Source organism: Oncorhynchus masou, chromosome 12 (genome assembly GCF_036934945.1).
Source record: "Oncorhynchus masou masou isolate Uvic2021 chromosome 12, UVic_Omas_1.1, whole genome shotgun sequence".
NCBI classification, from domain to species: domain Eukaryota; kingdom Metazoa; phylum Chordata; class Actinopteri; order Salmoniformes; family Salmonidae; genus Oncorhynchus; species Oncorhynchus masou.
In genome coordinates, this window is record NC_088223.1 from 84,830,650 (window position 1) to 84,856,196 (window position 25,547).

A 25,547-nucleotide genomic window follows, 5' to 3' on the forward strand; every position below is an offset into this window, starting at 1 on the left:
GACAGGGAATTTGTATTATTACAGTATACTTATAGTAATCGTTTGGCAGGAAAGGTGTATTATTACAGTATAAGTATAGTAATCATTTGGCAGGAAATGTGTATTATTACAGTATACTTATAGTAATCATTTGGCAGGAAAGGTGTATTATTACTGTATAAGTATAGTACTCATTTGGCAGGAAATGAGTATTATTAAATGTATAGTAATCATTTACAGGAAAGGTGTATTATTACAGTATATAGTAATCATTTGGCAGGAAAGGTGTATTATTACAGTATAAGTATAGTACTCATTTGGCAGGAAAGGTGTATTATTACAGTATTAGTAATCATTTGGCAGGAAATGTGTATTATTACAGTATACTTATAGTAATCATTTGGCAGGAAAGGTGTATTATTACAGTATAAGTATAGTAATCATTTGGCAGGAAAGGTGTATTATTACAGTATAAGTATAGTAATCATTTGGCAGGAAAGGTGTATTATTACAGTATAAGTATAGTAATCATTTGGCAGGAAAGGTGTACTATTACACTATACCTATAGTAATCATTTGGCAGGAAAGGTGTATTATTACACTATACCTATAGTAATCATTTGGCAGGAAAGATGTATTATTACACTAAACCTATAGTAATCATTTGTCAGGAAAGTAGAGTAAAAATGCATTATCAGAAAATTAGTATTATTACAGTATACGTATAGTAATCATTTGGAAAGAAAGAAGTATTATTACAGTATACGTATAGTAATCATTTGGAAAGAAATAAGTATTATTACAGTATACTTATAGTAATCATTTGGAAGGAAAGTAGAGAAACTTAATGAACTGATTATCAGAAATAAACATATTATCTTAAGACGACAGTCCATTTTCAATTGAGATTTGGAGCAGCATTGTGCTTTCGTGCATTGTGGTTTCTCTTGCCAGCTTGCAGAGCAGCCTTTTCTCTCTATCATACTCTTTGTTTTGTATAGTTACTGTCAACACCTGGATATTTGATAAAGAAATGGCAGTAATGACAGTGTATCATTTAAGAAGATGGAGCTGCTCAAAACCTTTGTTTTCAAAACCTTCCAACTTCCTGAAGATAATTATATCATGGACACATTCTGGATGGATCCTCGCTGGAACTGTGATAGATATCATTACTTTTTAAATAATCATATACAAGAGATATTTACACATCATGGTGATAGGAAAGATTGTCTTTTGATGCATCATGAAATGCCTATCATAGAATCCTTAACTGCTGGCTCAATTCATTAGGAATAGGAATTACAAGATGCCATCTGATGTTTCTTAACAAACTAGAGCCAATGTTTGTTTCTGTATATCCATGTGAAGAACAATTATGAGCAAATACATCATATTATCCTGTAATCTTCCGGATATGTGAACAAAGGACCAAAATGGACAAAGGACAATTTTTCAGAGACAGGTTTGTGTATTTTTCTTCAATTGATCTTCTACATGATCTATCACTGTATCACTGACTCTTAAACTGCTTTGAAGACTAATGCAACATTTTCTTTCTCAATTTCTTTCTCAGTTTCTTCTCATTTTTTGCAATATATTCAACTTCTACATTTCAAGTTAATATTCTGTACCTTTTCTGAATGAATACTTTAAGAAAACAATATCAAATCATGAATCAAAGGCTTTGTGATGCATTTATCTGTTAGCTATGCTACAGCATTCAATGTCAACGGCCGATAAACTTTACTTTCTAGTTTCTTCTGTCAATGTTAGGAATGATGTTTGTTTCTGTCGTCTAAAATAGTATCTACTACACTATCAAACACTTTCATAGAATTGAAATAATGCTTCAAAATAAATAATATGATTTATCAACTATATCAAGGTAGAAAAGGTTGGTTAATCGTAAAACCCTTTTACTATGACTTAATATATTAATACTATGAAAACGTGAAACTTCACAATATAAAGACAAAATAAATTCTAGGATAAATAACATTACATCTTTGAAGTAATGAGTCTTAGAAAAGATTGACCTGAACATGCTTGTAACTGTTTTAAGGAGTGTCTTTGTGGTCTGAGATATTTAAAAATCAATATATCATTAATATTTCTAACTATGTTTTGGCAACAAATTAGATAGATAGATATATATAAAGATTTTAAAATGTAAAAACATACAAATATATGCAAACAAACGTTTAAAAATGATAAAATACTAAATTCACTAAATATTGTACTTGTAAAATTATAAACAAAAACTCTGGTACAGGCACCATACAGTATATGTTCTGAATTTCTCTCGCTCTCCTCTAAGGTTTTCATGTGTTAGCCAGCAATTAAGGTGTTCCAAGGTAAAATGGAGTCAGTCCTGATTTTGTTTTAGTAATTCAGTCTTGTGTTGCAAGAACAAACAGCAAAATGATAACTATTCAGAGAAAACTAGCTTTGTTGTTTGTTTAGTTCTGCCCTTGCTGAAGTCCATTTAGTTGACGTAGTAGAGCCAATAGATTATGTTGAACAAAGAAAAGACAGTGGGGAAGATCATTCTCGACCACTTGTCGATAGAGTTTACATCAGTCAAATGGGGAATGTTGATCTTCAGCTGTGAAGCATGCCTCCGTAGCCGATTCTTCTTCTGAGGCATGTGGCGCTCCAGGGTGTTGCGTCCAAAGTTGTGCCTGGCCTGCAGCCCTGCTTTGCGGTACTGCAGGGTGGAGCTGTCATAAGTCAACATGGTGCTCCTGGGGTCACTGAGACCAAGGGTCAGCTCCGATGCTCCCATCTCATTCTTAATTTCTATAGTGCCCAGTAGAATATTTTCATGCGGGTCCATCTACAAGGTGAGAAGTTAAATGCATTATTAGTTTTGCTACATGCAATGGATGGACAACTTAACGCTTAATGTCTCCACTATCTATACCAAGACATCACTCTTAAAGAGATTATTCTGTACTTTTGTATACTTTGTTAGCCAGTAGTTCTGAAAGGTGCACAAAGTCATAGCTCTCTCTCTCTCTCTCTCTCATGTGCCTTTTACTAGCTTTCACTCATATGGCAAGGAGATGAAGCTCATTGGTTGAACTCGCATTGCTAGGGGGCTGGCCCACGTGGGGGAAACTGTAGGGAAAATGGTGCAAAAAAACAGTCATTTTCAAACTAGGGATTTCGTGGCTAATTGAGGTAAGACAGTAATTCTGCTCATAGATTATACATGTATGAACTACTCATTGACACATCTAGCCCAAAGCGGGCGGTTAAAAAAATACTTAGTATCCGCCAAAGTTGTCTTTTTGTAAGAGCCCGTGAACTCAATTCATGTTAAATCTGGGATGACTTACTGTATTTGTTCTAGAAAACAACTCATTTTGCTTTACTCACCCTGTCCTAACCATTACCCCATACATCTTAAAATGATAAATGAATAGCAATGGAATATGTCTTAAGTTTATACCCTAGAAAGGAATTCAGTGACTTTGCTAAAATATTGATAAAATAACCATCATATGGAAGAAAACTGACGGGGAAAACAACATATCATATTTATGTTGTAGTGTTAACACAGTTTATAATTCAAGTACTAATTGTCTTTTAACATAAATATTTTCATAATGTGGGATGGCATGCAAACAAAACTTGAAAAAACAGATAAACCCATGTTCATGTGGGTAAAAGGGAGCTGTGGGTCCCTAGAATGTGAAAGTCATACTATACTTACTGCTTTGCAGTGAGTTATACTCACTGACAATATTGAGTTGAATGAACAAAATAGCAGGCACAATTGTTAAATCTAGAATTGGATGACTAAAAAAACAGATATAACACAAAGTGTGAACAAAGATGGTGATAACAGATGATAACAACACCAGGGTCTAAACGATAATGTATGGTAGAGAGGGAAGGATAGAGAGGGTAAGGTGACTTTATAATCATTCTCAGTGTGAACACAGAACCAACAATATGGTGACCTTACAGATGTAGGATCTTAATTTGTGCCAGTTTGCTACTGTAGAAAAATAATCCTGCAGCAACAGGAAATGTGAATTATTATGTGAATTATAATTTACGTTCATGTCTGTAGGGGTTGATACATTTTTCAAATGGAAAATAACGTGTGAAATTTCAAAGTGAAAATAACAATTTCAGGAGCCTTTTTAAACCTCAAACACACTACAAGTTTTACATTTCCTGGAAAATTCTCCTGCAGCAGGGTGATCAAACTAAGATTCTACATCTGTATTACGACCTAATCATCCATATCATAATATTCCAGCAATTAATAACACACTAACCAGGTTTCCATCCAATGTTTTGATGCGAGTAAAGTACGTAAGATAAAAAATGTCACGAAAGGCCTGATGGAAAGAGAACATTTACACTTACAAATGTCGACAAAACAAAATATGCTAGGTAAGGTGGGATCTTTTGGTTTCTGTAAAATGTATTATGTGAGAAATGTTTTTATGCACAAATATTGATAAAATAACCATCATATGGAAGAAAACTCACGGGGAAAGCAGTTTATTATGCTACAGATGAAATAAGTTGGGATGAACTTCACAGGATAGGTAAAAGTGCAAGGTGATGAACTTGATGCTCCTTTCCCATAAATATTGAGCGTCTTATTCTGGTGACATGATCATCGATGCTTGGCTGCCGTTTGACAAATAAACATAATATTGTTCTTTTGTCCATAATATCTCATCATGTAGTGTAGGCTATACACGCACTCTATCTGCGAGCTGTTGGCAAGAGCACACGTGCAAATACCAGAGTCGCTATATATACAGTATATACAGTGGGGAGAACAAGTGTTTGAAACACTGCCGATTTTGCAGGTTTTCCTACTTACAAAGCATGTAGAGGTCTGTAATTTTTATCATAGGTACACTTCAACTGTGAGAGGCTGAATCTAAAACAAAAATCCAGAAAATCACATTGTATGATTTTTACATAATTCATTTGCATTTTATTGCATGACATAAGTATTTGATCACCTACCAACCAGTAAGAATCCCGGCTTTCACAGACCTGTTAGTTTTTCTTTATGAAGCCCTCCTGTTCTCCAATCACTACCTGTATTAACTGCACCTGTTTGAACTCATTACCTGTATAAAAGACACCTGTCCACACAGTCAATCCAACAGACTCCAACCTCTCTGCAATGGCCAAGACCAGAGGGCTGTGTAAGGACATCAGGGATAAAATTGTAGACCTGCACAAGGCTGGGATGGGCTACAGGACAATAGGCAAGCAGCTTGGTGGAAAGGCAACAACTGTTGGCGCAATTATTAGAAACTGGAAGAAGTTCAAGATGACGGTTAATCACTCTCAGTCTGGGGCTCCATGCAAGATCTCACCTCGTGAGCATCAATGACCATGAGGAAGGTGAGGAATCAGCCCAGGACTATACGGCAGGACTATACGGCAGGACCTGGTCAATGACCTGAAGAGAGCTGGGACCACAGTCTCAAAGGAAACCATTAGTAACACACTACGCCAGTGCAAGTCCAGGCGTGTCTGAAGTTTGCCTATGAACATCTGGATGATCCAGAGGAGGAATAGGAGAAGGTCATGTGGTCTAATGAGACAAAAATAGAGCTTTTTGGTCTAAACTCCACTCGCCGTGTTTGGAGGAAAAAGAAGGATGAGTACAACCCCAAGAATACCATCCCAACCGTGAAGCATGGAGGTGTAAGCATCATTCTTTGGGGATGCTTTTCTGCCAAGGGGACAGGACGACTGCACTGTATTGAGGGGAGGATGGATGGATGGGGCCATGTATCGCGAGATCTTGGCCAACAACCTCCTTCCCTCAGTAAGAGCATTGAAGATGGGTCGTGGCTGGGTCTTCCAACATGACAAGGACCCGAAACACACAGCCAGGGCAACTAAGGAGTGGCTCCGTAAGAAGCATCTCAAGGTCCTGGAGTGGCCTAGCCAGTCTCCAGACCTGAGCCCAATAGAAAATCTTTGGAGGGAGCAGAAAGTCCGTATTGCCCAACGACAGCCCCGAAAACTGAAGGATCTGAAGAAGGTCTGTATGGAGGAGTGGGCCAAAAGAAATAATAATATAACACAAATGTGTTAGTGAGTACAGTTGAAAAACCGATAGAAACCCATTTAACTTGTATCTTCTATTTGGTACATGGGAATTAAACCGCAAAATGTATTTTTAGGTGCAATACATCATCACGCACAGCCTTTTATCTGTAAACAAGTACATTTAATGCAAATACATCTCTGGTGGGCAATTGTTGTTTTTATGCAGATGTGAGAATAATCGCATGAAAATCTGTCACCAATTGGATGGAAACATAGCTACTGAAACGTATAATGTATTCACCAAAACGGGAAGCTCCCTCGCTGTTATTTGCTAGATGTTACCATATAGAGTACTGCAGATACGTACGTAACATTTACATTTGTTTAGAATGAGCAAACCAGTGTCTAAAAGTGGAGTTTCGGGATAAGGGGAGGACGATGATGATGATAATGATGATGGTGATGGAAACTCTAGGTACAATTTAATAAGTCAAACTATAAAACGGACTCTAGTTGGGTTGTAAATATGTATTGCGTTGTACTGTAAGTTGTCACTCTCAGTTGTTAATCCAGTACCTTATTCTTTTCCTCGCCTAGTCCTATCGCTGCATCGTCCACAAAGATTGGTTCCCACATCGAGTCATGGGCGTCAATATCCCTCTGTTTCATTCTGGCATACAGAGTATCGTCTCTCTGAACTACATTTCCCACCAACCACTGCAAGCATAAAAAATAATTATGCTCACTTGAGTCAGCTGCCGGGAGAGGCAACACAAAATAGACAACCATGGTCATAGAGGCAGTTGCTGTAACTATCTTTTTTTTACTCTGAGTGTGTATTTTACTCACAGTTGAATACAACAATAAACTACTATTCATCTCTTTATTTAAATGAAATCCACAACATCCAAATCTCTATCCAAAGCAAGTTTTCTGTTGTATGAGTCAACCTGAAAACAGACCCTGATACACCGTGTGTTCATTGAGTTGACCCAGTTACCATGTAGATAAGAGAAAAGCTTTTGAAATTCTCCATTCCATTTCGGTACATTACAAAACAGGTCAATGTAATAGGAAGAATACACATCACATTATTCTTCACTTCACATCTCTCTAGGCTCTCCCATGGGTTCTAAAGGCTTCCTGGCCTTTCATTACATTTCATTTGGACAAAAGAACACAGTGACAGATGTGCTCTGTCTGCCTGTGCTTCAGATGGCAAAGCGCCTTATTTGGATTTCTCACAGGACTGATGTAGGCTCATGAAGGCTTGTTCTCCTTGACGGTAAGGCAGAGTAGCATTAATCCAACCCCCCATTTGAAGTGGTGAAACTATTCCCCATCATGATTACCTTGCTTGTCTTCACAATCAGTCCTTTCAATAATTAAATTCACTTTCATAAAGTGAAGACGAAAAAGAGAAAATATCAAATTCATATAAGCTGAAGAGTCAAGTCATGGCACTACTTTCATCTGAAAATGTTGGCGTTAAAATGAATGTGTGTGTGTGTGTTCACAGTGAAATAGTGAAGTTAAGAAAACAGACTGGACAGGAACAACTAGTACAGTGATTCACAATACAGGAAAGACTACACGTGTAATTATTATACCGTTTGTGAATATTTATGATAAGTCATATTTCTATCAAGTATGCAGTAATTTTTTCTAAATGCGCACAAAGATGATTCACTACCTAGAGCAGGGCTCTCCAACCCTGTTCCTGGAGAGCTACCCTCCTGTGGGTTTTCACTCCAACCCTGTTCCTGGAGATCTACCATCCTGTAAGTTTTCAAACTACAGTTGTAACTAACCTGATTCAGCTTATCAAACAGCTAATTAATGAATCAGGTGTGCTGGATTAGGGATGGAGAGGCCTGACCTAACTTGTACCATCTATCCAGTGGGCTACTCTTTAAAATACTGGGTATTCTGTACAGGAAAATGCTGTGTAGGTGCATGGTGTCCACTGTACCTTGTTTGGATCCATTCTCATTTTCTCATTGTTGGCGACAGCTTCTTTCTCAGCCGCTCTCTTCTGGCGCTGGGGTCCTCTGCCGAAGAAGATGTAGTTGACCAAGGCGTACTCTAGCAGGGCCAGGAAGACGAATACGAAGCAACCCATAAGATACATGTCAATGGCCTTGACGTAGGGGATCTTGGGAAGGGTCTCCCGCAGGTGAGTGTTGATGGTGGTCATGGTCAGCACAGTGGTGATTCCTGGGAAAATAACCTGCCCATCATCACCATCACATATCATCACAGGCGACCAACAATCCACCTCATTAGCAGAGGACTCCCACAGAGAGAGAAATTCAACCTTGACCTCAGATCTGAGTAGGCTGCTGTGACTGACAAGAAAGCCCCTGCTGGCTTTCATTACCATTTCTGTTCAATGAGTCGTGACAGTCAAATTGGAGGTCAACTCACTGTTAAAAGGGACTTTGGTGTTTTCTACTTTTTTGTCGAAGCTTACTAATGTCTTGTTTCAACTCTTTTAATATGACGCAGATTATTTTTGCTTTTTTTGGCATTGACTCTGCATGCATTCTGTAAATGACATTCTTCATTGTCCACCTCTGATTCTGATATAAACTAAGCATTGCATCCATACACAATTGCAATGCACCTCCCACAGCTGTATTTGTTGTAGAGTTAGTGTCTATAATGCCTGAAAGCAGGACAGGGTCAAATGATTCATAAACAGAGGTCTGATCTGGGTTGACCCTGTAACTCCCTGTCCAGCTGACTCCATGATTAAGTATTACTTCTAGTTTTCATTAAATCCCGCACATGCTTCCCTCTTGGATAAATAAATGCAGGCCAGTCTCCAATCAGGGAGAGTACTGCTCTTGTTGAGGGTGCAAGCCAGAGGGAGGGGTGGGAGAGAGGGGATCTTCCTACATCCCACGCACCATAGACCTCATGGTCTAGACTTACGTAATGAAGGATGACAGCGAGAAAATGTTGACTTCCAAAAAAAGGGGAACAAAATAACGCAGAGGCACTCAAATCAAAGTGGAAACAAATCACTTCAGTCATCCATCACTCTCCTTTAGGAAGCGTCTCGGTTGTTGTGTTCTGCAATGCTTCTACATCAAGCCTTTTTCTCCATTGTCGTTGGTAAAAAGCTAAAGTGAAACTCCAACATAAAACAAACAAATATTTTTTCTCCTTCCTGATTTCAAGCGAATATAGTTTGGCAATGTAAATTTAGACTATTATAGATTAGATTCAAAACCAATATCGATATTTTTTTTAAAGACACAGCACAAAATCCTGTATTTTTATGACATAGTGTTACACTATGGATTCCCGCTAAGGAAACCATGCCTCAAACTTTTGCTTTGGCGAAGGTTCTCATTAGCTTAGTCACTGGTCACATGACAAATCCATGACACACAAGTCCCTACCCAAAGCCACTCTGGCAGCGGAAGCGTCATAGTTGATCCAGAAGGAGACCCAGGAAAGGATGGTGATCAAGATAGAGGGCATGTAGGTCTGCAGGATGAAGTAGCCAATGTTCCTCTTCAGCTTGAAGCTGAGGGAAAGTCGGGGGTAGGATCCTACAGGGAGAAAGATCAACATATAGACGTTGTTAACGTAAGATTAACATACCTGACATACAGGTGGTGTGTCTGCTGGGCTTGTTGTAGAATAACTTTCTATTGATTTTACATTGCTTTATGTTTGCCTCCAGAGGCTATCACTACAGTATATGGTTGACAACCTACAGTATGCCTGACAAAGTCTGCCTGAAGGGTCCCACTCCCTGTTGAGGCTGATCCAAAACATCGCCGGCGGAGAAGAGGTACCCGGAGTGGACTTCTAGTCCGACTCAGGAGGCGCACACACCACCCACCACTTCCGAGTTTAATACTCGCTAATGTTCAGTCTCTAGATAATAAAGTTCATTAGCTGAGGGTGAGGATTACCTTCCTGAGAGACATCAAACATTGTAACACACTCTGTTTCACAGGATATACTGTCTACGTCCATACAGCCCGTTTGGTTCTCAGTTCATTGCACAGACAGGAATAAATATCTCTCCGGGAAAAACAAGGGCGGGGGTGTATGTTTCATGATTAACTACTCATGGTTTGATTGTGATAACATACAGGAACTCAAGTCCTTTTGTTCACCCGACCAAGAACACCTCACAATCAAATGGCGACCGTATTACCTCCCAAGAGAATTCTCTTTGGTTATTGTCACAGCCGTGTATATTCCCCCTCAAGCTGATACCACAACGGCCCTCAAAGAACTTCACTGGACTTTATGCAAACTGGAAACCACACATCCTGAGGCCGCATTTATTGTAGCTGGGGATTTTAACAAAGCATATTCAATGAAAGTTCTATCAACACCTCAACTGTAGTACTCGCGCTGCTAAAACACTCGACCACTGCTACTCCAACTTCCGGGATGCCTTCAAGGCCCTCCCCCGCCCTCCATTCAGCAAATCTCCATTTTGCTCCTACCTTCCTATAGGCAGAAATTGAAACAGGAAGTACCTGTGCTAAGGACTATTCAATGCTGGTCTGACCAACTGGAATCCACACTTCAAGATAATTTTTACCCGGACTGGGATATGTTCCGGGTAGCCTCCGAGAATAACATTGACAAATATACTGATATGGTAACTGAGTTAATAAGGAAGTGTATAGGAGATGTTGTACCCACTGTGACTATTAAAACCTTCCCTAACCAGAGACCGTGGATAGATGGCAGCATTCGTGCAACACTGAAAGCGCGAACCACCCCATTTAACCATGGCAAGGTGACTGGGAATATGGCAGAATACATATAGTGTAGTTATTCTCTCAGTATGACAATCATACAGGCAAAACGTCAGTATAGAGACAAAGTGGAGTCGCAATTCCATGGCTCAGACATGAGACGTATGTGGCAGGGTCTACAGACAATCATGGACTACAATTGCACTGCACACTGCCCTATCCCATTTGGACAAGAGGAATACCTATGTAAGAATACTGTTCATTTGCTATAGCTCGGCATTCAATACCATAGTACACTGCAAAGTAGGAAACAACACCTCTACTTCGCTGATCCTCAACACTGGGGAATCACAAGGGTGCGTGCTGAGCCCCCTTCTGTACTCTCTGTTCACCCATGACTGCGTGACCACGGACGCCTCCAACTCAATCATCAAGTTTGCAGATGACACAAAAGAAAAGTAGTAGGCTTGATTACCAAAAACAACAAGACAGCCTACAGGGAGAAGGTGAGGGCTCAGAGTATGGTGCCAGGACAATAAGCTCCCACTCAACAAAACAAAGTAGATGATCTTGGACTTCAGGAAACAGCAGAGGGAGCACCCCCATATCCACATCGACGGGACCACAGTGGAGAAGGTGGAAAGCTTCAAGTTCCTCAGCGTACACATCACTGACAAACATACAGTGTGATGAAGAAGGCGCAACAGCGCCTTTTCAACCTCAGGAGGCTGAAGAAATTTGGCTTGGCATCTAAAACCTTTACAAACTTTTACAGATGCACAATTGAGAGCATCCTGTCGGGCTATATCACCGCCTGGTACGGCAACTGCATCGCCCGCAACCGCAGGGCTCTCCAGAGGGGGGTGCGGTCTGCCCAACTCATCACCAGGGGCAAACTGCCTGCCCTCCAGGACACCTACAGATCAAATCAAATCAAATGTATTTATATAGCCCTTCTTACATCAGCTGATATATAAGTGCTGTACAGAAACCCAGCCTAAAACCCCAAACAGAAAGCAATGCAGGTGTAGAAGCATGGTGGCTAGGAAAAACTCCCTAGAAAGGCCAAAACCTAGGAAGAAACCAGGCTATGAGGGGTGGCCCTCTTCTGGCTGTGCCGGGTGGAGATTAACAGAACATGGCCAAGATGTTCAAATGTTCATAAATGACCAGCATGGTCAAATGATAATAATCACAGTAGTTGTAGTAGTAGTACAGCACCCGATGTCACAGGAAGAACAACAACCACCCGAGCCACTGCCTGTTCACCCGGCTATCATCCAGACGGCAAGGTCAGTGCAGGTGCATCAAAGCTGCAACCGAGAGGCAGAAAAACAGCTTCTATCTCAAGGCCATCAGACTGTTAAATAGCCATCACTAGCACATTAGAGGCTGTTGCCTATATACACAGACTTGAAATCACTGGACACTAAATAAATGGAACATTAGTCACTTCAATAATGTTTACATATTTTGCATTACTGATCTCATTTGTATATACTGTATTCTATTCTATTCTTCTGTACCACAGTCTATGCCGCTCTGACATTGCTCGTCCATATATTTATATATTCTTAATTCCATTCCTTTACTTAGATTGGTTTTGAATTGTGTGTATTGTTGTGAAATTGTTAGATATTACTGCACTGTTGGAGCTAGAAACACAAGCATTTTGTCATACCATAACACTTGCTAAACATGTGTATATGACCAATAACATTTCATTTTATTTTATTTTTAGTTTGCCTCCAGAGGTTATCACTACAGAATTTGATTGACAACCTACAGTATGCCTGACAAAGGCTGCCTGAAGGGTCCCATTACCTGTTGTCATTTCCAAGATATCTGTTGGGGAAATACTCAACAGAAAGAATACTTGTTCTGGGTCTAACTCTGTGGCATCAGCGTTCTCATACATTATCAGGGTTATGACTATCTCTACATGTATGAAGAGAGGGCTTCTTTGCCTGCCGAGGAGAGCACTACATTTGTTCTTATCTAGGCTTTATTTGAAGAAAAAAAACAGCAGACTGCTGTATGGCAGCATTGCTTGAACACACTCATATATTGGGTCCTTTGGGATTGGGATGTATTTCGGTTAGGTAGTATTATTACTACAATGGCAAGCGAGGGGGACCGTTAGAGCTGACATCAAGAAGGACCCACGGTTTAAGGAGCTGAGGAAAAGCTAAACAGAAGGTGCAAGAGGAAGAGAATGTGAATGCATTACAGAGTGGGTATAAAACCGCCTCCGGCACACATCTCCAGTGAGTAGTTCACAGTTAGTTTTGACGTTGCCGTTAGTTAAAGATTTTCAGTGAGTTTAGTGTGTGGCGCACAGCAAATAGAGATGCAGGCAGGGTTTCCTCAAGGACTAATGAAACAGTGGGGGTGTTAAGGTTACAGTCTGGTTAATAAAGCAGCAAGGGCATTTGTTGGTCTTCACCACAACATTGGTGGAGGGGGGTATTTGATGAATGCCAACCATTTCTGCTGATGTGTGCTTCTCCATGTAACCTGAGAGTCAGCCCTTACTGGTCTCAGCAGGCTGCTGTAGAAAATGGTAATCCCCCATCCTCAATGCCTAAGCAGTGCAGTCACAGCCCATAAAGAAAGGGATGAGCTGTAACTACTATACATTCTTTATGCATCAGAAAACATTGGGTTTACCAGTTCATAGGGACACATGAGCATCATAAGTTACAGGACAAGCTGTAATTGTTTGACTCACTCTGTGTAATTGTACTGCTCCCATTCAATAAAGTTGTTTCCCCGAACCTCTACATACACTGCCACTGTCCTATTGCCTGCTTGCAAATTCATGAAAATAAAAATAATGTAGATTATGAATAAATAATTCAATAAAAACATTTTTTTTTAATAAGTCATGAGCATGCTCCATTTCTGAGAAGAGGGTGGCCTCCATTTTGCCTGTGGGGCCTGTGCCAGTTCGGCAAAGCAGGAACATCCCACATACATTCCGGAACCAGCACAGGGTCACCCTTTGCCTCTCTCTCGCAACCCTACATTACTCTTCCACCTTAATAAGAACCTCGCTCTCCCCCTATGGGGGTAATGTCCTGGAAACGGCATGCATGTGCCAGATTGTCAGAGGAGCCCCAATGTCAGAGCATCTAACTGACCTATAAATGGATGCAATTTACCAGCCAGGCCCTTAGTCAGCCCCATGGTCCCTGCACTGCACAGCGAGGCCTCGAGCTCAGCTTGGGCCATTACAGAAAACCAGCTAGACTGATGTAACACGGCATTCTCAGGAAAACGACATGACATCCTCCTCAGAAACTGGCCAAGGATAACCTTGTAACAGAAGCACTTTTTTTTGTCTACTCTGCAACCTTTGTATCTGTACTTAGCTATAATGATGAGTAAATGGGAGAGAGAAGCTTAATATAGGGGCCGGTTGGTGCATAAGACATCACCTGTAGAGAAGACGACATTCTTAGAGATGAGTTTGTGGTCCACGATGGAGAACTGGGGTAGTTCTATTCTCTCCACCCCCGTCACAGCGTTATGACCTCCTCGCCAGTAGAACTCTATGTCATCAGTGGTGTACCCATCTGAGGACGAGAGATGAGGCAGGGCATTTTATGGAGAACACAAGGGCACACAGCCAGTCAGAAATAGAATGAACGTGTATGTGTCTCCAAGGATTATTCAATTCAACATATACAATGTGGGCACATAATCATCATATAAGGCACACAAAGAATGTGTTGATTAAATCAGAAGCATTGTAAATACTGTAGCATCAACCTAACATGTCTGCCACACGGATCCGAGTGGCAGACAGAATAGAGAAGATTTAAACAAAACAACCACAATATGAAGTCAATTTTTGACCACAATGAGATTATTATTTTTTTAACTAAGCATTTTTTACCTTTATTTAATTAGGCAAGTCAGTTAAGAACAAATTCTTATTTTCAATGACTGCCTAGGAACAGTGGGTTAACTGCCTGTTCAGGGACAGAATAACAGATTTGTACCTTGTTAGCTCGGGTCTTGAACTTGCAACCTTCCGGTCACTAGTCCAACGCTCTCACCACTAGGCTACCCTACTACCCGGGTGATTTATTGAGTAACATCTTAAAAAATCCCAATGATTTGTTTTTCTCCATCAGACCATGAAACTGGTCCTTGCATAATCCACTTCATAATCCAGTGGTCAATTAGGCTGACTCCAGGGAACTGTGTGCATGCATTATAACAGAGACAAGAGACAGAGATGGAGGGTTCTGCAACACTCTAAATCACAGGTTAATGAATGAGAAATAAACAAGGTGTTTTACTCTTGTCTCTCTCCTAATCAAACAAAACACTTCCTCCTCATAATGACTGGTAATCAAAATGTGCGTATGTGTGTTTATACATTTGTGTGTGTATATTTGTGTGACTGTGTGTCTGCATGCCTGCATGTGTGTATGTTTGTGTGCGTGCATGTGTGTGTATCTATTTACATGAATATGTACTGTATGTGTGAGAGCGTGGTGCGTGTGGTGTGCACGTGGACCTCAGGGCTGAGTGATATTTAGACAGGACTATTCAGGAACTCTCATTGATTAGTCCCACGCAGGCCTTCCCTTTCTCTTCCTCTGTCCTCTCACCTCTCACCCTCGCCCACTCTACAGAATGGACTCTTGGAAAGCCCTCTGTTAACATAGAGAGAGTATGGTAACATCAAAAGGTTGGGGAATGGATCAATATTTCCCTTTCTCAACGAGTTGAAAGTGTCCGTTGGTACTTAATAAAGAATATGATTTCAGATCAGCTGTTGTCTGGGGCATTATATCTGATGATAGGACGACATAAGTTGTATCTTGGAAAGTCTACACATTCTAGTTATCAGATTCACATTGATTTGTTATGCAATTTAAATGTTTAAATATGAAACTATTTGTGAAAATATTGTAATTTCAGCCTCCTAAATAAGATAATTGTTTCTTAGTAAAATGTAGGCCAACTCAGTGGCCATGCCCAAGTGAACATACAGTGGTTGAGAACTATGAAACACGCCCTTCTCTCCCCCAGTACAAAATCCCTTTGACAGAAGTCAAACTTAGTTCCCGATGACGTGAGGACTGGTGTCCATACGTTTAAAAGGGCTCATTTCAACTACAACCAAACAAAATTAGCATTTAGTTCCAGAAATGTTAGGACTGCTGTCCTAATGTTTAAAAGGGCAAATTTCAACGTGGAGGTGACGATCACCACTGGAATGGTGAACTTCGACTAGACCAGAATACAGCACGAGCTGATTATGTCAACTTGGTATGAACTTTGAACTATAATTCACTAAAGAAGTGATACATCCTAGACGTCGACTTATCAGCTGCAGCTGTAAACGTATGTGGCCTAGGAAAGGACAGACAATCTCAGAAGAGCGACAGGGTACTACAACGTATCCACTCTACAACATTACGACCAGAAAGATTCTTCAAAGGACAATGGCATTCTCTGCTGGGTAAACCAGTCTTCCATCTTCGACCCATCTATCGAAGTTCAGCTCAGAGTAAATATATATATATCTTGCATTTTCCTTTTCTGAATGGGCAGTTATTAGAATGCATAACATTCTGTATTTACGGTAGCATAGCTTCTCAAGGTCTGATAGACCCAATCCCTTTGTCCCTCAGTCTTCCCACTCTTTCATTCAAACCCAACCCCCTTCCCCAGCTGTCATATCGGGTTAGCCTACTAGGGGCTTTTCATGACATGATTAGTAATCGATGTGTGATCTATCCTGTGTACATATATGTTATCCTGTGTGATTATTTAGGTATTTAGTAAATAAATAATTAAGCCAATTTGTGTGTTGCTGATTCAATTTATTATCAAGGGTTCGTGTAGATAACTAAGTACTTACGACAATCGGAATGAGACTGATTGAGGTGATGATTAATAATGGACTACTATTGATATAAAAGATCTTCAGATCTTTAAGAGAGTGGATTCGGGAGATAACCTCTCTATTAATGGTTTAATTGTTCCAAGATTTCATTCAATCACGAAATCAATTAAACGTTAGGTAATGGATTTGATAGAACAGCATGTCAAATAATTGAATCATAGTCAGACACGACATCATGATGGTACAGTATGTGTTTCATTGAAGCTATTTCGAAGAGGCTGTTAAGAGCTATTTGTTTTTTGTGATAGATCGTTAAGTTAGGTAATACAGTATATACAAGTCAATACGTGGTTTGCAATTCTGAAATCAAAGTTCATTTGCAATAACCAATGCGTTATTATTTTAGAGCCTACATGATAAACATCCTTCCAACCCCTGCTATAGAGAGGGCGATATCAGGTCGCTGCTTGGTTGGTTGGGCTTCTCTGATCCACTTAACTCCATTGAACCCGACTTTGCAAATTATATTTTGCCTCCATTTGCTGTCATAGCTTTTTCATCACTGCATTTGGCTTGATTGGATCCCCTTGCAGAATCAGTGATGCACAAGAACTGGAAGGAAGGAGGGAGAGAGGAGAGAGAGAGAGAAGAGGACTGAGGAGAAAACGCCCTGCCTTTCTACATAGGTTGGGTCTCCCTTGTCCCTGGTTGACTTTAATTTAACTCTTATCTTAATTTAACTCTTATTAAGGCAGGGGTGGGCAACTCCAGTCCTCAAGGGCCTGATTGGTGTCACACTTCTTCCCTATCCCTACCAAACACAGCTGATTAATCAAATTGCATTCTAAACTGAAGATCATGATTAGGTGATTATTGGAGTCAGGTGTGTTAGCTGGGGCAAAACTGTGACACCAATCAGGCCGTCGAGGACTGGAATTGCCCACCCCTGTCTTAAAGGATAGATGGCTATGCTAAGCTAACACAAAGTATCTTCCCATAGACTCGAGGGTTTGGGAGCTTTGTCAGTAAAAATACATCAAATGTATCTTGATAACATTGTTAGAGGTAGCATAATAGGCCATCTGACTAGAGGCATTTTATAAAGCTAATAAAATAAATTCAGAATTGATTTGTTTTATTTTGCTAAGGGAGACCTTTTAAGGAGTGTGATGGGAGACTTCACTCATCATAATATACTGTAACTTGACTTCAAACAACATTTGGGCTGAAACCAGACATTCAAATATGTCTCTGACTGGAGCTGACTGGATTAGAATTGAACAACACAATCTCACACTAAATATGTACAGAAAGTATTTCAACAGACATAGAGCATTTTTGTGTGGCTTAACTCATGTGAAAATACACACATTTTTCTCCTACTTAAATCTTAGGAGAAGACACATTTTTGTGTGACTTCATTCATAGGAAAAGTCATTTTTGGGAGGCAAACTTTGGAACAATCATTTGAAAGTTATTGGAGCAATGCATGATGGACAATGGTGTTCTACACTGCCTTTTTTGTGTCCCACATATATCTATATAAAACAAAAACATGTTAACATCACAATACTGTTAATCAACCAGGTTGTCACCAAAATACTTATAATATAATAGTATCCTTAAGTTTTTAAAGTTTTTTATTAATGCCAATGCTCTCATATGCTTGTTTTTCTTCAATATTTTGGGATACTGATGCAATGTCGGATTTTATGAGGGTTGCCAGATTGGAGTTAAAAGCCATATTTGTCTGTACGCTACGTTGGTATAAATTATTCGGAAGACAGGTGCAGGAATGCGTAATAGGGCTTTTTATTCAGCCCCAAATTATGGCGTGCTGTGTAAAGGCACAGGGATGAAGACCAAACAAACCCCATAACAAAAACACAGGGTTGAAACCCAAACAAAAGAGCGAGGAGTACCTCGAATAAATAACACAAGTGCACAATGATTAACACATGGGACGAGACCCGCAATCATCTGCGCAATCCACAAAGCCACGAAAGCCCAAAATATACAGCATAGGTACTCATACACACCAACGGATATAGTAACATTCCTGCTTACAAGCAAAAATTAAAGCAGGAAGCACCAGTGACTCGGTCTATAAAAAAGTGGTCAGCTGAAGCAGATGCTAAACTACAGGACTGTTTTGCTATCACAGACTGGAACATGTTCCGGGATTCTACCGATGACATTGAGGAATACACCACATCAGTCACTGGCTTTATCAATAAGTGCATCGAGGACGTTGTCCCCACAGTGACTGTACTAGAGGTCGACCGATTAATCAGAATGGCTGATTAATTAGGGCCGATTTCAAGTTTTCATAACAATCGGAAATTGTTATTTTTGGGCGACGATGTTGCCGATTTTTTTTTTAATACCTTTATTTAACGAGGCAAGTCAGTTAAGAACACATTCTTATTGTCAATGACGGCCTAGGAATGGTGGGTTAACTGCCTTGTTCAGGGGCAGAATGACGGATTTTCACCTTGTCAGCTGTGGTGATCCAATCTTGCAGCCTTACAGTTAACTAGTCCAATGCTCTAACCACCTGCCTCTCATTGCACTCCACGAGGAGCCTGCCTGTTACGCGAATGCAGTAGAAGCCAAGGTAAGTTGCTAGCTAGCATTAAACTTATCTCATAAAAAACAATCAATCAATCAATCATTATCACTAGTTATAATTACACATGGTTGATGATATTACTTGTTTATCTAGCGTGTCCTGCATTGCATATAATCGATGCAACGCTGGGGGATGACTTAATAAAAGCACATTTGTGAAAAAAGCACAATCGTTGGACGACTGTACCTAACCATAAACATCAATGCCTTTCTTAAAATCAATACACCGAAGTACAGTGCCTTGCGAATGTATTCAGCCCCCTTGAACTTTGCGACCTTTTGCCACATTTCAGGCTTCAAACATAAAGATATAAAACTGTATTTTTTTGTGAAGAATCAACAACAAGTGGGACACAATCATGAAGTGGAATGGCATTTATTGGATATTTCAAACTTTTTTAACAAATCAAAAACTGAAAAATTGGGCGTGCAAAATTATTCAGCCCCCTTAAGTTAATACTTTGTAGCGCCACCTTTTGCTGCGATTACAGCTGTAAGTCGCTTGGGGAATGTCTCTATCAGTTTTGCACATCGAGAGACTGACATTTTTTCCCATTCCTCCTTGCAAAACAGCTCGAGCTCAGTGATGTTGGATGGAGAGCATTTGTGAACAGCAGTTTTCAGTTCTTTCCACAGATTCTCGATTGGATTCAGGTCTGGACTTTGACTTGGCCATTCTAACACCTGGATATGTTTATTTTTGAACCATTCCATTGTAGATTTTGCTTTATGTTTTGGATCATTGTCTTGTTGGAAGACAAATCTCCGTCCCAGTCTCAGGTCTTTTGCAGAATCCATCAGGTTTTCTTCCAGAATGGTCCTGTATTTGGCTCCATCCATCTTGCCATCAATTTTAACCATCTTCCCTGTCCCTGCTGAAGAAAAGCAGGCCCAAACCATGATGCTGCCACCACCATGTTTGACAGTGGGGATGGTGTGTTCCTGGTGATGAGTTGTGTTGCTTTTACGCCAAACATAACGTTTTGCATTGTTGCCAAAAAGTTCAATTTTGGTTTCATCTGACCAGAGCACCACATGTTTGGTGTGTCTCCCAGGTGGCTTGTGGCAAACTTTAAACAACACTTTTTATGGATATCTTTAAGAAATGGCTTTCTTCTTGCCACTCTTCCATAAAGGCCAGATTCGTGCAATATACGACTGATTGTTGTCCTATGGACAGAGTCTCTCACCTCAGCTGTAGATCTCTGCAGTTCATCCAGAGTGATCATGGGCCTCTTGGCTGCATCTCTGATCAGTCTTCTCCTTGTATGAGCTGAAAGTTTAGAGAGACGGCCAGGTCTTGGTAGATTTGCAGTGGTCTGATACTCCTTCCATTTCAATATTATCGCTTGCACAGTGCGCCTTGGGATGTTTAAAGCTTGGGAAATCTTTTTGTATCCAAATCCGGCTTTAAACTTCTTCACAACAGTATCTCGGACCTGCCTGGTGTGTTCCTTGTTCTTCATGATGCTCTCTGCGGTGCATTTATACAGTGCAGGTGCATTTTATACAGTGCAGGTGCATTTATACGGAGACTTGATTACACACAGGTGGATTGTATTTATCATCATTAATCATTTAGGTCAACATTGGATCATTCAGAGATCCTTACTGAACTTCTGGAGAGAGTTTGCTGCACTGAAAGTAAAGGGGCTGAATAATTTTGCACGCCCAATTTTTCAGTTTTTGATTTGTTAAAAAAGTTTGAAATATCCAATAAATGTCGTTCCACGTCATGATTGTGTCCCACTTGTTAAAAATACAGTTTTATATCTTTATGTTTGAAGCCTGAAATGTGGCAAAAGGTCGCAAAGTTCAAGGGGGCCGAATACTTTCGCAAGGCACTGTATATATTTTTAAACCTGCATATTTTACGAAAAGAAATCCAGGTTAGCAGGCAATATTAATCAGGTGAAATTGTGTAATTTCTCTTGCGTTCATTGCACACAGAGTCAGGGTATATGCAACAGTTTGGGCAGCCTGGCTCATTGCGAACTAATTTGCCAGAATTTTACGTAATTATGACATAACATTGAAGGTTGTGCAATGTAACAAGAATATTTAGACTTAGGGATGCCACCTGTTAGATAAAATACTGAACGGTTCCGTATTTCACTGAAATAATAAACGTTTTGTTTTCGAATTCTACCGGATTCTACCATATTAATGACCAAAGGCTTATATTTATGTGTGTTATTATGTTATAATTAAGTCTATGATTTGATAGAGCAGTATGACTGAGTGATGGTAGGCAGCAGCAGGCTCGTAAGCATTATTTCAAATGGCACTTTCGTACGTTTTGCCAGCAGCTCTTCACAAGCACAGCGCTGTTTATGACTTCAAGCCTATCAGCCTACTGGCTGGTGTAACTGATGTGAAATGGCTAGCTAGTAAGCTGGGTGTGCGCTAATAGCGTTTCTAACGTCACTCGCTCTGAGACTTGGAGTAGTTATTCCCCTTGCTCTGCAAGGGCCGCGGCTTTTGTGAAGCGATGGGTAACGCTGCTTCGAGTGTGGCTGTTGTCAATGTGTTCCTGGTTCGAGCCCAGGTAGGGGCGAGGAGAGGGACGGAAGCTATACTGTTACACTGGCAATAGTGCCTATAAGAACATCCAATAGTCAAAGGTATATGAAATACAAATGGTATAGAGAGAAATAGTCCTATAAATACTATATTAACTTCAACCTAAAATCTCAAGCCTTGGAATATTGAAGTCTCATGTTAAAAGGAACCACCAACTTTCAAATGTTCTCATGTTCTGACGCAGGAACTCAAACTCAAGCTTTTTTACATGACACATTGCACTTTCACTTCTCCAACACTTTGTTTTTGCATTATTTAAAGCTAATTGTACATGTTTCATTATTTATGAGGCTAAATGGATTTTGATTGATGTATTATATTAAGTTAAAATAAGTGTTTATTCAGTATTGTTGTAATTGTCATTATTACAAATAAATATATAAAAATTGTCAGATTAATCGGTATCGGCTTTTTTGGTCCTCCAATAATCGGTATCGGTTACGGCGTTGAAAAATCATAATCGGTTGACCTCTAGACTGTACGTACATACTCCAACCAGAAGCCATGGATTACAGTCAACATTCGCACTGAGCTAAAGGGTAGAGCTGCCACTTTCAAGGTGCGGGAAACTAACCCGGAAGCTTACAAGAAATCCTGCTATGCCCTGCGACGAACTATCAAACAGGCAAAGCTTCAATACTGGGCTCAGATTGAATCATACTACACAGGCTCCAACGCTCGTCTTGCGTGGCCGGCGCTTGCAAGCTATTACAGACTACAAAGGGAAGCACAGCCGCGAGCTGCCCAGTGACACGAGCCTACGAGACGAGCTAAATCATTTCTGTGCTCGCTTCGAGGCAAGCAACACTGAGGCATGCATGAGAGCATCAGCTGTTCCGGATGACTGTGTGATCACGCTCTCCGTAGCCAATGTGAGTAAGACCTTTAAACAGGTCAACATAAACAAGGCTGCAGGGCCAGACAGATTACCAGGATGTGTTTCGCCGGGCATGTGCTGACCAACTGGCAGGTATCTTCACTGACATTTTCAACATGTCCCTGATTGAGTCTGTAATACCAAAATGTTTCAAGCAGACCACCATAGTCCATGTGCCCATGAACACAAAAGCAACCTGCCTAAATGACTACAGACCCGTGCCACTCAGATCCGTAGCCATGAAGTGCTTTGAAAGGTCGGTAATGGCTCCATTATCCCAGAAACCCTAGACCCACTCCAATTTGCATACTGCCCAAACAGATCCGCAGAAGATGCAATCTCTATTGCACTCCACACTGCCCTTTCCAACATGGACAAAAGGAACACTTATGTGAGAATGCTATTCATTGAATACAGCTCAGCGTTCAACACCATAGTACCCTCAAAGCTCATCACTAAGCTACGGATTCTGGGACTAAACACCTTCTTCTGCAGCTGGATCCTGGACGTTCTGACAGGCTGCCCCCAGATGGTGAGGGGAGGTAGCAACACATCTGCCACACTGATCCTCAACACTGGAGCTCCCCAGGGGTGCGTGCTCAGTCCCCTCCTGTACACCCTGTTCACCTACGACTGCATGGCCAGGCACGACTCCAACACCATCATTAAGTTTGCAGACGACATAACAGTAGGCCTGATCACCGACAACAACGAGACAGCCTATAGGGAGGAGGTCAGAGACCTGGCCGTGTGGTGCCAGAATAACAACCTGTCCCTCAACGTAACCAAGACTAAGGAGATGATTGTGGACTACAGGAAAAGGAGGATCGAGCATGCCCCCATTCTCATCGACGGGGCTGTAGTGGAGCAGGTTGAGAGCGTCAAGTTCCTTGGTGTCCATATCAACAACAAACTAGAATGGTCCAAACACACCAAGACAGTCGTGAAGAGGATACGACAAAGCCTATTCCCCCTCAGGAAACTAAAAAGATTTGGCATGGGTCCTAAGATCCTCAAAAGGTTCTACAGCTGCAACATTGAGAGCATCCTGACTGGTTGCGTCACTGCCTGGTACGGCAATTGCTTGGTCTCTGACTGCAAGGCACTACAGAGGGTAGTGTATACGGCCCAGTACATCACTGGGGCTAAGCTGCCTGCCATCCAGGACCTCTATACCAGGCGGTGTCAGAGGAATGCCCTAACAATTGTCAAAGACCCCAGCCACCCCAGTCATAGACTGTTCTCTCTACTACCACATGGCAAGCGCTACCGAAGTGCCAAGTCTAGGACAAAAAGGCCTCTCAACAGTTTTTACCCCCAAGCCATAAGACTCCTGAACAGGTAATCAAATGGCTACCCGGACTATTTGCATTGTGTGTCCCCCCCCAACACCTCTTTTTACTCTGCTGCGACTCTCTGTTTATCATACATGCATAGTCACTTTAACTATACATTAATGTACATACTACCTCAATTGGGCCGACCAAAAAGTGCTCCATGAAATATGAAATGTGTTATGAATAAAATTGTGTAGGCCTATTGTTGCCTACGTGAAAAATGGGCCTTTCTGACTACAAGTGCACCAGTATCCCAAAGTAGTAAGTGAAAACAAGCATAGAAAACAGTATTGGCATTAATAAAATACAACAAAAATGTAAGGCTACTATTATATTATAATTATATTCGTTGACAACCTGGTGGATTAACAATATTAGGTTGTTAACACATTTGTTTTTTTTATATGAATAAATGTGGGACACAAAAAAGGCAGTGTGGAACACCATTGCCCATCATGCATTGTTTTAATAACTTTCAAAAAAAAAATCCTGAAGATTGTCTCCCCAAAAAGTATGTTTCTACTAATTAAAGCCACACCAAAAATGAGCAAAAACAGACTAAATCTGCTGAAATACTTTTTGTACATATTTGCACGAATTGAGTGTTAGATTGTGTTGAATTTGAGCAAATTGACAAGTGAATCCTGGAGGTTTGCTCTTTTAGGGCCAAACACTAACTTGAGAGGTACGTTTCACTTGGAAACTGTGTAAATAATATAATCCTATCGAGTTACACAGATGGATTTCCAGTTAGAATTCATGGGAAACTTGTGGCCTCCAACAAATTCAAACTTGCTTTATGCTAGGAGTTACACACATCCCTTGGTTCATACATGAATACACCATCATCAAACTTAAATGAAAAGTAAACCAAAAGCAGAGGCCAAGCCTAATTGAAGTCTGTAAAGTATACATTGAGTCAGAGAGAGTCTCAGAAATGCCATCAAAGGGCTACACCGGGTGATTTAAGAGCCAAGTTTCAGACTTAATGCATGGGAAGGTCTGCTGCTCTTTTCAAATTTAACTGGAGAGAGCACAGGAAAATCAGAGTCAGAGTCTCAAACAACTGACGCTTTTTCCCCTGCATGTGCTTGAGAGGTTCCCCTAAAACATAACTAAAATTACCCAAGGTTCAAAGTTACTTTAATCGTATTCCTGGTGTCCAATTAAAAGTGTCTCTAAAGTCCGACAGCGCGCAGCGAGCTGTCTTCAGTTCAGCTGGTTGGCAAACCTGCAGGAGCTGTGATGGGGAGATCTAAGGCACAGAAAAAACTCCAGTGTACAAACTGTTCAGACCCCAGAGGACATTTGTGGTTTCTAAAATAGGATCTGATAGCAGTGTATGTTGTGCACTGCTGGTGCAGAAAATGTAACTATTACTTGGTGGAATTTTGAGCTTAGGATGAGAGTTTCATTGTGACAACAGCGTTAAAAAAAAGGCCCGTTTATTTTTTTGCTGAGTGTATTACAGAAGGTGTGAATTAAGT

General features: G+C 40.6%; 1 protein-coding gene across 1 annotated transcript in view; it reads right to left on the minus strand.

Moving 5' to 3' along the window:
- Positions 1–314: 314 nt before the first annotated feature.
- LOC135550966 (gamma-aminobutyric acid receptor subunit beta-2-like) overlaps positions 315–25,547 on the minus strand; it is an 87,199-nt gene continuing 61,966 nt past the window's right edge. The window contains exons 6-10 of the mRNA XM_064982275.1: positions 14,204–14,341; positions 9,438–9,590; positions 8,000–8,244; positions 6,604–6,744; positions 315–2,818 (exon numbers count right to left, since the gene is read on the minus strand). Coding sequence (XP_064838347.1) covers positions 2,468–2,818; positions 6,604–6,744; positions 8,000–8,244; positions 9,438–9,590; positions 14,204–14,341 — 1,028 coding nt within the window. The 3' untranslated portion in view covers positions 315–2,467. The remainder of the gene's footprint in view (positions 2,819–6,603; positions 6,745–7,999; positions 8,245–9,437; positions 9,591–14,203; positions 14,342–25,547) is intronic.